The sequence below is a fragment of the Borostomias antarcticus genome (assembly GCF_949987555.1).
Source record: "Borostomias antarcticus genome assembly, chromosome: 2".
Taxonomy (NCBI): Eukaryota; Metazoa; Chordata; class Actinopteri; order Stomiiformes; family Stomiidae; genus Borostomias; species Borostomias antarcticus.
Window position 1 is genome coordinate 34,324,425 of NC_140235.1, and position 15,350 is coordinate 34,339,774.

The 15,350-nt window shown below is 45.0% G+C and overlaps 1 protein-coding gene across 2 annotated transcripts; it reads left to right on the forward strand.

The window, feature by feature from the left end:
• Nucleotides 1–206: 206 nt before the first annotated feature.
• Nucleotides 207–15,163, forward strand: LOC311327730 (ran-binding protein 3-like). 2 transcript variants are annotated; one of them, XR_014631142.1, is made up of 14 exons: nt 207–635; nt 8,056–8,114; nt 8,252–8,282; nt 8,392–8,457; nt 8,715–8,777; nt 9,421–9,486; nt 10,506–10,597; nt 11,326–11,408; nt 11,543–11,615; nt 11,750–11,831; nt 12,365–12,486; nt 12,608–12,728; nt 13,016–14,078; nt 14,136–15,163. XR_014631142.1 is itself a non-coding variant. In XM_084460820.1 (13 exons), exons 1-13 carry the CDS (start codon nt 461–463, stop codon nt 13,399–13,401), a joined length of 1,419 nt encoding a protein of 472 aa, XP_084316946.1. In that variant the 5' UTR covers nt 207–460; the 3' UTR covers nt 13,402–15,163. The 2 variants fall into 2 exon arrangements, 1 of the variants encoding a protein (XP_084316946.1); XM_084460820.1 differs by having other exon boundaries at nt 13,016–15,163.
• Nucleotides 15,164–15,350: the final 187 nt, after the last annotated feature.

A 15,350-nucleotide genomic window follows, 5' to 3' on the forward strand; every position in this document is an offset into this window, starting at 1 on the left:
GACTGCTTGGAATTCCATTCATCAAAGCATGGCAAGCCACAGAAGAGCTTGGCCACTACTCTCACAATGCAAATTGTAGACAAAATCGACAGCGACTATAGCCTACTCCTACCGTCAATCAAACTAGCCATGCGCTTCGCCACGCCCACATTTATAAAGAGCTCAGTCACAATGTGGCGCGCTCTCAAGTAGTAAACAGACTGGGATTTAACTGTGCGTTCACTCACTTCTGCTACCAGAGCTACCTTGTTTGACAAACAAATCTCGTCAGAAAGCAACGACCTAATAAGAAGAGCATTGCATCGAAAGGAAGGGTGTGAATGTAATATTTCCGGACAACCAAAAGCGACATTACTGGAAGCTTTCCCGTAGTTTTTTCCGTTAGCTAGCTTACTTTATAGTCATATATCCTAATGTTTCGGGTAATGTTATAACCACTGGGTTGCTCGTCCGAAGAATTATGAGAGGGAATCTCTCCCTAAGCGTAGATGTCTCAGAGTGTACAGTCTCAAATGACTGTGATGAAAAGGCTGCTTGTACAGTTGCACCCATGGAGAGCGCGTGCGGAGCTGTCATCTCGGGTCCAACGCAGCGCGCAGATGCCGGATGCGCGCAAGACCGAGGAGAGTTGAAAGGTAAAAGTGGCTACAGTACATCTGCCATGCGTCATGTATTTAAAAATATATATTTATGAAGTTGCAGTTTTCAGAATATGATATGTCATACATTTAAACTCAGTCAGGGAGAGAGAGGGAGAGAGATAAATACAGAGAAACATGGAGAAGTGATTTACTGTTTTCATGTATTTGTTGACTTCCCACTCAACATGGGCATATCGCTCTTTGCACTTGCACTATTGTGACATTTTGTCAATACGAACATGAACACAATCGCACACACACACGCACTCAAACACACACAGTATCTTCTTAATGCTGTAGCATGGCCTCTTATCATATTGAAGTCAACAACAGAGTGGTTGTGGTCTCTGAGCTGGCTCTTATCTCCATTCTTATCAGAAGATGAGGCACAATCTCTTATCAGTGTATGTGTGTGTGTGTGTGCGTGTGTGTGAGAGAGAGTGTGTGTGTGTGTTTGTGTGCGTGCGCGTGTGTGCGTGTGTGAGAGTGTGTATGTGTAGTGTGTGTGTTTGTGTGCGTGCGTGCGTGTGTGTGAGAGAGTGTGTGTGTGTGTGTTTGTGTGTGTTTGTGTGTGTTTGTGTGTGAGAGTGTGTGTGTTTGTGTGCGTGCGCGTGCGTGTGTGGCTTCACATTGAACTCCCGATATTACAGGTGAGGACAGCGCACCCTCCTCCTCTGTAGAGTATGGGAGCCTTGTTAGGGTCAGTTCTGTCCAGATGCCCACATGGTCAGAACAGCTGGGGTCTCTGGAGGAGGATGATGCTGCAGAAACGACGTCTGACTCAGCTGACCAGCTGCTGGCTGCTCCTACTGCACGTTTTGCTGAGACACTTCTAGAACTACTGTCGGCACGTAGCCCAACACTCTCCATCTCCATGAATCTAACCCAGGGAGAGGTTGCGGCGTTGCTATTTGTAATTCTGTCGGGTGTGTGCATGTGTGCGTGCGCGTGAGTGTGTGTCTACGTGCGCACGTGCACGTGTGGCAGAGTGTGTGTGAGAGAGCTGGAGACACTTATTGTATGAGAGAGACGAGGGCAGTCCTCAGTAGGAGGGGTTTCACAAACATCCTCTCCCAGTCACATAATCCAGTCTGGAGGACCAGATCCGACCAGCTTATTCCAGTTTGCTTCTTACCCAGGTTGTCTGCTCGCTGGCTCCAGACATGGCCTGTGGTTGGACTCTTGCTCAAGTTTCTCAAGAGTGCTGCATAACTAACTCTGCTCACTCCTCAGACAATCGTGAGGACACATGCCAGACGCTATCCTATCACGCACGTTGCAATGTAACAACAGCGAAAAAAGATCTGAAATAATAGGCCCCTTGTAACTTGGTCGCCTCAGAATGTGTCGACAATATCGCCGGCTACTGTGATTCTCAAGTCTCACAGCTGCGATGGTACAGTAATTTTCCTATTGACGACTTGATGAGCAGAGCTAACAGGGATATAACAACTGGTTGATAGGGCTGCCGGGCCTTGGCGAGGCAGACAGATATGGCCATGCCCGTAGTAGGAGGTTGTTGTAAGTAGTCTGACATTCCTATGGCATGAAGCACCCCCTGTAATAGCCTGCTAGAGGCCCTGCATGGCTTACGGGCTCAGCGTCCACACACATAGGGGTGTTCAGTCAGGCTGGGGGCAGATCTTTGCCTGCCTACTGTACTACGCAGCGATGCAGTACGCTGAGCATGTGATGTGTCGGTGGCGCTCCGTGGGTTCGTCCTTATGTAATCCCGGGCTGTTTCTCATAGCCTCGTAAACGAAGCACAGCTGCGCCGGTAGACTAAGCCGTTGTCGGGATGGGTCTTGTTGAGAGCGTTTCGAAAGCGCTGAGACGCCCTCAGCCAGCACGTGTGTGAATAGGTCCTGTCTTACGACAGAGCTCGAGGTGGTTGGGTGGAATCTATCGGGGGGAGGGTGGGGGTGGGGGGCACTCTTGGCATTGTGGGGGGGTGGGGGCGCGGGACTTTGAGCAGAGTATTGTTCCCAGTGAGTGATGTATGGGCAGCTGTTGCCTGTGACACTATGGAGGGATTGTTTTTCCTGGCTCTCTGCCCCTTTAACCCCACCCTGCCCCGGTCTGCCATTCTGGTTGAGGCCAGAGTCAGCGCCAGCCCCTCCCTGTTTCTGCTCCTACATGACTACGTAAGGATAGTAGGGAAACTCCCTCTCTCTCTTTAGTTCTCTCTCTCTCTCTCTCTCTCTCTCTCTCTCTCTCTCTCTCTCTCTCTCTCTCTCTCTCTTTTTCTTTCTCTCTCCCCCATTGCTCTGTGTATGTCTGTCTGTGTGTGTGTGTGTGTGTGTGTGGTGGGCTCCTCTTATTGTCTCTCTCTCTCTCTCCCATTGCTCTGTGTATGTCTGTGTGTGTGTGTGTGTGTGTGTGTGTGTGTGTGTGTGTGTGTGTGTGTGTGTGTGTGTGTGTGTGTGTGTGTGTGTGTGTGTGTGTGTGTGTGTGTGTGTGTGGTGGGCTCCTCTTCTTGTCTCTCTCTCTCTGAGCCCAGAGTAGAGGTTAGTGGAGCCGTGCCACAGCTGGCGCTGGTTTTTATGATATATTGAAGGTCTGCCAGGAGAGAAGCACACTGGTCCTTTATGTTCTGGTTAAATCGCCCTCAGCAGAGGACAGAGAGAACAAAACAAAGCTTTAGAAACAAGTTGAAACTCTTCCTCATGCCCTCCTAGACTAGTCAACATCAAACAGTTATCTGTTTTAGAATCTGGTATACAACAGATTGTATCCTAGTGGAAAAACAGTTCTCATTTCTGTTTTACAGTAGGCCTTTCTGCTTATGAAGCAGCATTTTGGCCTTATGCAACGATGAGTCCAGAGCTCCTTACATGAGCCAAAATGTGTGTTTTGCTTATATGAATCTGTGTGCACACCTGAGTGTGTGTGTATGTGTGTGTGTGTGTGTGTGTGTGTGTGTGTGTGTGTGTGTCACAGTGCATGTGTCCCTGTGCACGTGTGTGTGGTGTGTGTGTGTGTGTGTGTGTGTGTGTGTGTGTGTGTGCGAGCATGTGCGTGCATGCAAGATCACATGTCTTTGCATGTGTGTGTGTGTGCGTGCGTGTGTGCACAATCACATGTGTCTTTGTATGTGTGTGTGTGTGTGTGTGTGTGTGTGTGTGTGTGTGTGTGTGTGTGTGTGTATGTGTGTGTTTTCAGCCTGCGGTCATTTGCCTGCGCTGGCCCTTGGTCATCACAGAGACCAACATGAGCGAGAGTCCACACACCCCATGACTCAGCCTTCCACCAGTCCACCATCCTCATCTAGATGGTCTTAGCCTTGGGCCTGGTCAGCCACAGGCCACAACAGCCTACGCACAAACACCACCAACACCCCCCACATCACACTCAGCTTGTATGTGTGTGTGTGTGTGTGTGTGTGTGTGTGTGTGTGTGCACATATTTGACATTTCGAGGAGCAAGGTCAGACCGGTCTTAAATGAGAGCACTCAGAACACTGAGTGCTCTGTGCTGGCAGACTCAGGATGACATGATGGATGTGTTCATTTCATTAGAGAGGCTGTAGAAGGATTTATGTTTTACCTCTGTGAGATGTTCTTTTGCGTTGATGGTGCAATCACCATCGTTCAAGCACAGCCATTTTGTCTGTGCTTTTATAGGAAGTATATTACTGTCATATGTCTGCAAAATTGCTCTAGTGCTTATCTCTTCAACTGTTTTGTATTAGAGAGATTAATATTATAATAGTGTTTGTACAGTACGCTTACAATCAAACTTCCTGTGCACTGAAAATGAACACGAACGTCAAGGAAGGACGTTTTTGCATTAATATCATAGCATGTTCTAAATCAGAAAGCACAGACCTCCGACCCTGAATGCATTTTGTGGCTCTGTGTGTGACAAAATTGAACGGGTTGTAAACTGGCCAATGCTACACCCCTCCCACGTCCCGTGATTCAGATATGCTCCAAAATTGAATGAGCTCTTAGTTGGCCCAGGCCACACCCCTCCACCAAGTTTAATAAAAATCGGTCTGTTAGGTTTTGCGTAATCCTGGTCCAAACAATGAATGGTGGTGAATGGTGGTGAATGATGGTGAATGGTGGTGAATGGTCGGCCATGTTTGGGCGGCTCGTGGACCTGCCCCATAATTCGGATATGCTCCAAAATGTAATTGGTTCTAGGTTGGTCCATGCCAAACCCTTGAGTTTCATGAAAATCGGTACGTTTGTTTTTGTGTAATCCTGCTAACAGACGTTCGGTGGATGCCACCGAAAACATGACCTCTCGCCCTGCACTGTCGCTGTGGCGGAGTTAATTAATCATTCAGCAGGCTGGCTGAGAAACAGATTCAATTATTTCACATTTACACATTCGGTTGTTTACGGGGTAAAGAGATGGCTGACCTCTGGAGACTCAGACGTATCCTAGCATTGCTGGAACGGTTTGCCACGTAGGAGAAAGACCTGATTGAGGAAGGGAGAAAGTAAGAGAGGTGATAAAAGGAGAAAGAGGGAGAGGAGCAAAAAGCAGAAAATGGGAAGAGGAGAGGGGTTGGCTGCAGACCTGAATACTTACAAGCTCTGTTGGGTATTTTTTATTCATTTAATTATTTTTTTTATTTTATTTTTATTTTTTGGGGGGGGTACAGTAGTTACTGTATAACTGTGAGTAATGAATATCAATCGGTGATGACATCAAGTGTGGGTATTGGCAAGGACCTCATGATAAAATACGTATCACGCTACTTTGCGATACGATACATAGCTGAAAATACAACTTGCTGTATTCGCTTGGCAGTCTAATATGGCATGGGTGTATTACGTACATGCTATACTGTAGATATAAATAATCCCAGGAGTGAAATATACGGTTATCTGCATTATACATATATACACTAGATATTCTGACACTATGTGGACTATGTAGAAACGCAAGCTAGAGTCATTCAGGTGCCAGATGGCCTGGGGGAAGAAGCTCTTCCTGAGTCTCTCTGTGCTCTCTGTGTGTGGTTCCTTTTCCCTGACTGAAGCAGGGAGAACATTGCCTCAATATTTTCCTTGTGCTAAAAATAAATAAATACATACATACATACATACATACATACATACATACATACATACATACATACATACATACATACATACATACATACATACATACATCGATATGAGGGGCTGGAAAATCGCTACAGTATACTGGGGGAAATAATATCACAATACTCAACTGTATGGATTTTTTTGCCCAGTCCTAGATGACATTGCCACTGTGCTTTACATGCTTGAGGCTTGCTATGTGGAATGTGATTCATACAGGAGAGCAACTCAAATTAATACACTGGGATATCCAATAGGCCTATAATTGTAGTTAATATTTCATATACTTTCTAGAATGAGGCCTTCGTTCAAAGTTATGACCCATGGAAGGATGCGACATAGGCTACTGCTATAGTGTTCTGATGACCTCAGAGATGCCTCAGTTAAACTATGTAGACGTTCAGATAGAGAACACAGTCCGATCCAGAACATACCAGAACCACCATTCCTCCCTGGCACCAGAGTCCACCTCCCCTGGTGGTCCCCTACTGTCTGACCCTGTGGCTAATTGAATTCCAAGTGATTTACTCCGCAAAGGTCATAGACAGGTTTAATAGTCTGAGGCAAAAATAGCTTCTTTTTAACATAACACGTTTTGGCATTAACATTTAAATACTCATCAGTATGATTCGCAAGTCACTATGAACTTCAATTCATGGAGATGATGGAAGAATTTGAAACAGTTTTGGAACATTTGAATCTTGATCCCCTTGTGACGATGACTCTTTGTTGATGACAAAGATCATCATTATGCAATCCATTGTTATTATGATCTCAATAGAGAGTAAAACAATAGCTTTACGTTATGTGAAAACATCACTCATGTGGAGGAAGTTAGGATCTAATCTGTGGGATTGTGCTCTAGTCTAGAGGACATGCTGTACATGTAGAGCTGGTAGTATGAGGTCTGTGACAGCAGGGCATATTTTTAGCCTCCAGACAGGTCTGGACTGGTCTCAGTTTGACCCAGTGCCAAGGCTTGGCCCGCCGGCTGGCTCTCACCTCCAGAGTCGTCCCATCAATCAGCCCAGCCCAGCCAGGGCTTCTCCCCGGCTCCCAGAGCTCCTCGGCAGGCCAGGGGGTTACATAAGAGTCCCTTGAAGTGAAAGCCTCCATTCATTAGAATAACACATTGGGAGGGAAGATTCAGACTGGACCGTGGACTTGCACTCTCACTGCAATCTGATGTGGTTATTTGACCACAACCTCCTAGCTATACAATGTACTGCACATATCATTTTTGTTGGGTCTTGGTGTTGTTTTGCTGGTTGTGGTTGAGCCTGGTTAATTGACTAATAGGTTTGTGGTAGGCAAACACCTGTCTGTCGGTACCACTTTACATTACAGCTCGATAATAACAGGGTAAGTCTAGTTAGTTACTAGTAGTAGTTACAGTACCTGTGTAGTTACCATGGTAATAACATGTTAATATCTACATTATTACTAGGAAATTACCTACCAGTTACTAGTAGTAGTTACCTGTGTAGTTACCCCCGATCTCTTCCTTACATCCTATTTAAAGGTACCCAACGAAATGTGAATCAAAACAATCCGTTCTTTATTTTCGAAATTCCTCGATTATATGGTTCCCTGTAGTCTAATAAACAAACAAGTTGAATCACTTGAATGTCTTTCCTACCTTGTAATTTCTTCGCAAAATGATATTTAGCTAATGTTTTGAAAACAACAAAGAGGTGTGAAACGTCACTATTATGTGCTCCGCATATTGACGCAATGACGTAGTACGCGATTTTCGGGGACCACCTTCTCAAATTTGCTCTAGAGCGCATACAAGTGGTCAAAAACTACATTGGGTACCTTTAAGCCCATGATTTGTTACATGGAAACAGAGACAGTAGTGTCTATGTAATAGAAAGTGGAATCAGAGCTGGAAAATGCAACATTACCTGGTTATATCTTTCTATTCTTAGTACCAAGAAGCTCCTGCTACAGCAAGAACTTCAGGGAACAAGCTATGATATTCAATCAGAGGCCAAATCAGCTTCTTGGCACAGCCCACTATCTGCACGGGCCAATCAGCATCCGGTTGAAACTCCGACTTTAGTCTCATTGGTGTCCACAAATATAGCTTGTTCCAAGACGTTCTGGCCGTAGCGAGAACTTACTGAGCTATAATGTAAAGTGGTACCGTTTTGGCAGAACAGCCTCTGACACCTCTGACCTATTTTTGTCTTTGTGAGGTTTTTCTGTGGGAAATATTTGGAACATTGGCCAGGATTTCGGGGCTGTGTTTTTATTTGAATTAAAATTATCTATTTTCACATTTTAGGTGAAACTAGCTGTACGAATCTCAAACCTCCATAACTTGGCTTTCACTGTCTGTCTTTTCACAGAGAAAACTGTTCTTTCCCCACCAATGTTCATCTTCCAGAGGATGGCCCCATCCATGAAGGTACCTGACACATCAAATCCGGACGATTTGCCGAGGAGCTTGTCTTATGTAAAACTGAAGGTTATTTTGAAGAGGAAATCCCGAAATGTGTGATGGAGGTGTATCTTTATTTACTTTCTCTGCATTCTTTTTCACAGAGGAGATCAGAGAGATGGGAAGATGGGTCAGGTAAGCATAACAACTCACTACAGTTCCATCTTAAGTGTGGTTTCACGCAAGAACCTTCAGAATTGATTTCTCTTCACTGCTGTTTATTTGCCTCCCTTCTCTCCGTCAGCTGTTGGAGTGAGTCCAAACAAAAGAATCCGATCGTTCACCTTCCCCAGTCCCCGGACCAGGAACAGTGAGTGTGCATGAACACACTGTTCTGTAGAGAGGGTCTTCATGTTTAATCTTCTCATAGGGACATACTTACATAACAATTGCAGAGGGATTACAGTGCGGGACTATGAGACATAAATATTTAAGACAAATAATGGAGGATCCTTTTTTGTATACACAGGATTATAACTAACAGATGAGTTGTACTGTATCACAGCCATACCAGCCAGTGACTGATTCCTTATGAAGAGACATGGTTGTCTGTCTGTCTGTTCACAGGTTCATGTGAGAGAAGTAGTCGAACACGGTCAACCTCCATCTCTTTCCACCCGCCTCCTCCAGGTAAACAAAACACCCTTCAAATCTTCTTTCTTCTCTTTCTTTTACCCCTCAGTAACCCTTCAGTATATCTGTCTTTGCATCTCTGACTGGCCCCTGAGGACATGCAATAAAAATGCAAATCCATGCAGCTAGCAAAGAGCACCAGGCTGTATGGCTTGACTAGCCTGGGGATGATCGTATGTAGACAGCTAGGCCCGAGTATTCCAGTCACCCCATGGATGTAGTAAACTAGGTAACCCCACATCTCTGTCAGGACTCAGTTTCCCATCAGCCAGTTGGGGGACCCCCTGCATCCTCCTCCTGTTCTGTTTCAGTTTCACTCTGTCAGCACACGTTACCTGCTAGTTATAAATTAGCTTCCTGACCTATAGCAGTGGCTAGTTATAAATTAGCTTCCTGACCTATAGCAGTGGCTAGTTATAAATTAGCTTCCTGACCTATAGCGGTGGCTAGTTATAAATTAGCTTAATGACCTATAGCAGTGGCCGCGTGGCTCAAGAGTTCATGTTGACGTTTTTCAGATCCAGCAGTCACCTTGAGAGAAATATAGGACACATTTTAAACCTGTGAACTTGAGTCCAGACTTGATGACGTGCAGCCTGCGTGTGTCTTTCTATAACAGGCCTCCTCTCTTTTCCCCTAGTGTCTCAATCAAACGTGTTCATGCCCCCAAATATGTGCAACCGGACCAACTTTTCCACAGAAACAGGTTGGTAGATGTTTTATGGTGTTATGTTTTTCATATTGTTTTTCATTGTACCCTCTTTTTATTTGTATTTAAAAAAAAAGAAAAAAGAATTTACTTCAGACTGCCGTATTCCACATGTACTATAGCACCATATTTGATGCATAGTCTAACTGTCATTTTCAACCAGTGGGTCGTGGAGGCAGTGCTAGCCTACTGCCAAATGGTTAGAAAAAGATAAAATAAAGTTTGGTAATTTACAAAGTAGTTGTTTTATATCTATATGTACTCAAGAATGCACATATAAATAAAAAATGTCAAGTTAAAGGTGGGGTAGGTAGTTTGACGTCAACAAGGCCTCCGATTGGTCATCTTTTTCAAAAGAACCCGCCCCTCACTCCAGTCAATCATGATGTAGTCCCTCCCTCCAAACATGACTGGTAGGTGTGGTGAGATAGAGACCCTGATTGGTCAATACATTTGGGCGCGTTGCATTCTTTTAGTCTAAAATACAGAGGCAACGGTAAACTCGGAGATCCAAGTTTATTCTCAGAGCACTTCTGTTACTGATAGCTGAAAGGATATTATGCCAATTTTACCAAATAAAGCCAAAAGCAAACTACCTATCCCACCTTTAAAATGTATAATTTCAATGACCAGTTACGTTTGAATATCACCACGCCAATCACATCCGTTGGTGTTGAGACAAATGTGCTCAGCTAACGTAGCTAGCGAACGTTCCCTCAGATCTCATGTGTTTGGGAAGGTGGTCCTCTGAATTTTTATCAATCAAAAGTGGGCCTTATGTTCTTAAAGGTTGAGAACCCCTGGTCTAACTGGTAGTAAATAATACAGACTGAAGTATGAAAAAAGTATCTTCTCGTCACACTGTATCTCTTCATTGCCTTCTTCTTCTTCTCCCCCACTCTCTCTCTCTCTTTCTCTCTCTCTCTCTCCCCCCCACTCTCTCTCTCTCTCTCTCTCTCTCTCTCTCCCCCCCCCCCACTCTCTCTCTCTCTCTCTCTCTCTCTCCTGGTCTGTAGCTTCTCCTTGGGCCAGAAGATCATTCCTGAGACCTGCTCCTCTCCTCGCCCCCCAGCCTGGGAACATCCCTGAGCAGCCACAAGTATCTGAGGTATTCCACAGCTCTCTGACCTCTCTCTCTCTCACACACACACACACACGCACACACATACACCTCACACACACAGACACACACACACACACACACACACACACGCATGCACACACACACCTCACACATACATCTCACACACACAGACACACACACACACACACACCTCCTGGTCCTGCTGAACTCCCCGGGCTGAACTCTTTACACACACTCTCCTGTCTCCCCTCCCTGCCCAGCCAGTGCAGTACATGCCTCACACCCGGGTGTTGGGGCCGTGGCGCTGCGCTGAGCTCAGCCCTGGGAACAGGCACATATTGTCCAGTCAGCCCTGGCAGAGAAGTAGACAGAACTTTCTCAGCCATTAGAGGTCTGCAGTGAAAAACAGCAACTTTGTTCTCGGCTCCGTCTGTCACTGCCTGAGGAACCCACATGCGTTTTTTTTTTCTTCTGAAAAACAAATTCTGCGCGTATTGCCCGAGGGGTGGGAGGTTGTCAATGTTTAAGCCTCTAAACCGGTTCGTGTCGGTTTTTTTAATGATTTTTGGCATTAATTCTTTCTTTTCTCCTGCACACACAGGGAATGCTTCATAACAGCTCGGCCCTGTGGGGCTGGATAGCTTATATCCAACACACAAGCACAGACATGAAAGAAAATGCAAGAGAATGTGTTGTGATAGGACTTTAGAGCGAAGTGAAACCTAAGTATTCCATTATGTTTTGCCTCCTAGGTGAGCCATGATAACGCAGGAGATCTCTGCAGTGTCACAAAGACCCAACCCCCCATCCCAAGTCTCTGGCCTCAAGTTCATAGGTATGTGGGCCCCTTAGGGCTGGAACCTTCTGTCTGTCTTCAGTCTTGCATCCATTTAAATCTAGAGTTCACTGCATTTCATGTGTCACTTCTCTAGGTAAAGTTTTGGCCTCTGTCTCTGTGTCTCTTCACAGATCAGAGGAAGACGTTTTGACCTCTGACAGGATCGAGTTTGTGTTCGGAGAGAACATGAGCGAGAGGGTTCTGGTAAGTTCTGAACAGACTCACGGGCATCCAAAATGACATTTGAATGACAAATATGAGGACTATGAACGCACACAGTGGTGAACATAATTTATATTATAATACCTTGTGCAACCTGCTCTTTTTCACTCTCATAGAGTCCACAGAAAACCGTCATAAGTGAATCGGAGTCAGATTGTAGCTCCTCTGAGTCTGACTTCTCTGAGTCCAGTCATAAAGGTAAGTCCTGGATTTACCATTCACTTAAAACTAGCAGCGTTGGGCTCCCCTGGTCATGTAGTGCCCTACAGTGCCCCCCGGTGGCATCCTTTCAGAACAGCAGCCAAAGTAACTCAGGACATTAGAATACTTATCAATCTCATTGTTTTTACTGATTAGACTTAGACTTAGACTTAGATATTTTTATTGACAATGTAAAATGTATAATAAATACATAGGCAACACCATTATCAAAAGGAACACAATGAAGCTAGAAGCTTGTTTCCATTGCGGTCCTTAAAGATGTATGTGTAAGCTGTCTTTCAGACCAGAGCAATCAACATTTAGTTGTTCAGTTAATTTCTCTCTTAAACATCCCTCAAGTCGGCAACACTCGTGTTCTGTCCTCTGCAGTAGCCCGTGCTCTGGCCACTCCCCTCATCGTCTGTCTGCACTTGCATGGTGGACGTGCGAGTCCTCGGCTCCGCAGGATCCCTGTCTGAAGGATCCCTGTCTGAACGGTGTGTAAACGTTGCTGTGTGTGTGTTGAACAGAGACCGCGTGGAGCACACTGAGGGAGTCTGCCGCAGCGCACACGGCGTCCTGCAGGGGGGGCCGTCTGCTCAGGCGCGTACAGCTCTTCACTGGAGAGGAGAAGGAGAGTAACGTAGTCCAGGTGAGGACGCACGATTCTTAATGCCTGAGGAAACGTTGTTGTCTAAACAAGCTGTACTGCCCACGTGGTTGGCTTACGGAAAGTAGGTCTGGTTCAGCTTATTGTTGTTATTGTCTTTCAGCTCACATGCAGACTGTTTGTCCTGGAGAAGGGAACTCACTCATGGAGTGAGCGTGGGAGGGGGGTCCTTCGACTCAACGATCTGGCATCAGGGCCCAAAGAGAGTCTACAATCCAGGATAGGTTCGTTTGGAGGGAGGGAGACCTCGTCACATCGTCATCATTATTCCCCTGACCTAAACGCCCTTAATGATCTGTCTGTCTGTCTGTCTGTCTGTCTGTCTGTCTGTCTGTCTGTCTGTCATGTATTGTCAATAGATGTCCTGTTGTATGTTCTTTTTACTATGCCAGCCTCAGGAATTGCCCTTCCGGGATAAATACTTTTATTTTTTTTTATAAATTGAATTATCAGCTATCTCACAGTTAAGTTACCAGCTGTGCTCTCTGCTCTGCTCTGCCCCTATCCTCAGTGATGAGACACCAGGGAAGTCTGAAGGTCATGCTCAACACGAAGCTCTGGCCACACACACACCTGTGTCGCCCCGGACGGCGTCACCTCCAGGTGACGGCCACCGACGTGGAGAGCCGGGCCGTGCGCGTCTTCCTGGTCCAGGCGGGCGCCAGGGACGTGGCCCGACTCTACGTGGCCGTCCATCACCGCCTAGTGGCCCTGCGCTGCGAGGCCTCCAGGCTGGAGGCCGAGGGGTCAGGGGTCAGGCCCAGGGAGGGACACTGCAACAGCGAGAATGAGGAAGATGAGGACGATGAAGAGGAGGAGGAAGAGAGGCAGAGGCAGAGAAGGGAGAGAGACGAGAGACTACTCGGGACACGACTGAGACCTGGCGAGAATCGATAGCAAACACTCAGATGTTTTTGATAATAATTTATGAACAAACTTTCCTGGTTATTTCCTGAGCTGCCTATAGCAGACTGGTTTTTAGCTCTTAAGCTTTACCTGTCATAGGAAACACGAATATGACTGAATGGTTTGAATAAGGCTGTACTGTACCCACAGTGAGTATGGAGTCACATGCCACTAATCCCCAGTCCACGTTTCAGGGCACTTATAGGAATAAAAACGAATTAACAGATGGGATACATGGTGGAGAAAAGATTACGTCCCTTTATCAAATGATTAGAAATCAAGCGTCGCACAGACAATGCAAAAGCAAACATTATTGGATACAGCCCCTCCACAACCTCCTGTGCTTGAAGTTGGGGTTGGAGTTAGGCTTCAGTTAGGCCTGCAGAAAGGATGAGGCTATAATTAGCCCCATATCATCTGGCCTGAATCTCATTCCATTGGTGGGCAAGTGAGAAGCCATGTGAAGCCAGACCCTACGTGCTTCAGAGTCCTTCTTGAACAGCATGTTCTCCCGACAGACCAGTTTACTCACCGGGTCTGTAGATGATATGAGCTGCAGATGTCAGGAGATAAAAATATATAATTTAAAATAAAATATGGCCCATCATGAAGCGACTTCCAAAGTTGGGATGGTCAACCGTAGCTGCTGAGGGCCAAAGTGAGAGTAGGTTTAATAAGTGAGACTAGGCTTAATGAATGAGAGTAGGTTTAATGAGTGAGCGTAGGTTTAATAAGTGAGTGTAGGTTTAATGAGTGAGAGTAGGTTTAATAAGTGAGAGTAGGTTTATTGAGTGAGAGTAGGTTTAATAAGTGAGAGTAGGTTTATTGAGTGAGAGTATGTTTAATGCCTTATTCACTGACATGATCTCAGAAATACTATCTCTCATTTACTTTGTGATTGGATACTATGTTCTTGGTGACATTCCTGTCCAATGCAGTGGTCGCCAGACACAACAGTGTCCAAAGTCTCCATCATCATCATCATCATCACCAACGTCTCAGATGACGTTTTGGGCACAACAGCACACTGGGTCAACACATGAAGAGATAGCTTTCAGACCTCAATATTATTGTGTAACCGTGACTTCTTTGGACAAAAATAAACCTTTCTGTCTTTATAGATGGGTTTTTGGGGGTACAGTGCATACTCTTTGGTATAACTCCTGCAGGAAAAAGTGTTTTTAAAATGATCAAAAAGGATTTTTGTGTTATGTATTCACTTTATAAAATGTTTGATATTTTGCTTTTCATTCATCTGAATCTGAATTGCTTTTTGAGCCATTCAGTGTACAGTAATTTGGAACATTTTTAAGAGGTTTTGTTGTTCTTCTATGTTCGTTTTAGAATAATTGATTCATGCTTTTTTTACCTTTACGAACAACTTTTAAAACTGATGAGAAGCTATTTTAAGTGAAATATGACATCAATAAGTGACATCTTTCTATGCTAATTTCAACTGTGAACAGAAGCTAATTATGTTTACTTTGTTTGCCTTCTTAACATTTCACTGTACTGATACAAAACATTCTTACTCTACATTCTCTTGAACATCGTTGAAATTTGGCATTTCAAATATAAATGATTTTAACGGAAGTCATGTTTTTTCACCAAAGCAAATGTTAGGATAGTGAAGTATTGCATAAGAAGAAAACATGACTAGCATCTAGTTGAGATTTTTATGCACTGCATATATGGATCTTGCTGGAAATATTTAATCCATTATATTTGTATGTTACGATTACTTATTAAACAGATCTGATGATACATTAATTTGAGTTTTTCGTAATTTCTCATTTAGTGTTTGCCTAGAAAGTGCATGTAGGTGGCAGTCTCACCCATGCCAAAACAAAACATGAGCGCGCGCTCTATACCTCCATGGCTCCACCCCTCTGGACAAGCACGTTAAACGTGGCCAATGAGATTAACGCTGCGTGAGACGT

Excerpts from the sequence above, each read along its gene's own strand:
- LOC311327730 (XM_084460820.1), top strand. The coding sequence starts at position 461 with ATGAGAGGGAATCTCTCCCTAAGCGTAGATGTCTCAGAGTGTACAGTC. Across the intron at positions 8,115-8,251 it reads GGATGGCCCCATCCATGAAG|AGGAGATCAGAGAGATGGGA; the intron begins GTACCTGACACA and ends TCTTTTTCACAG. Across the intron at positions 12,729-13,015 it reads GAGTCTACAATCCAGGATAG|TGATGAGACACCAGGGAAGT; the intron begins GTTCGTTTGGAG and ends CCCTATCCTCAG.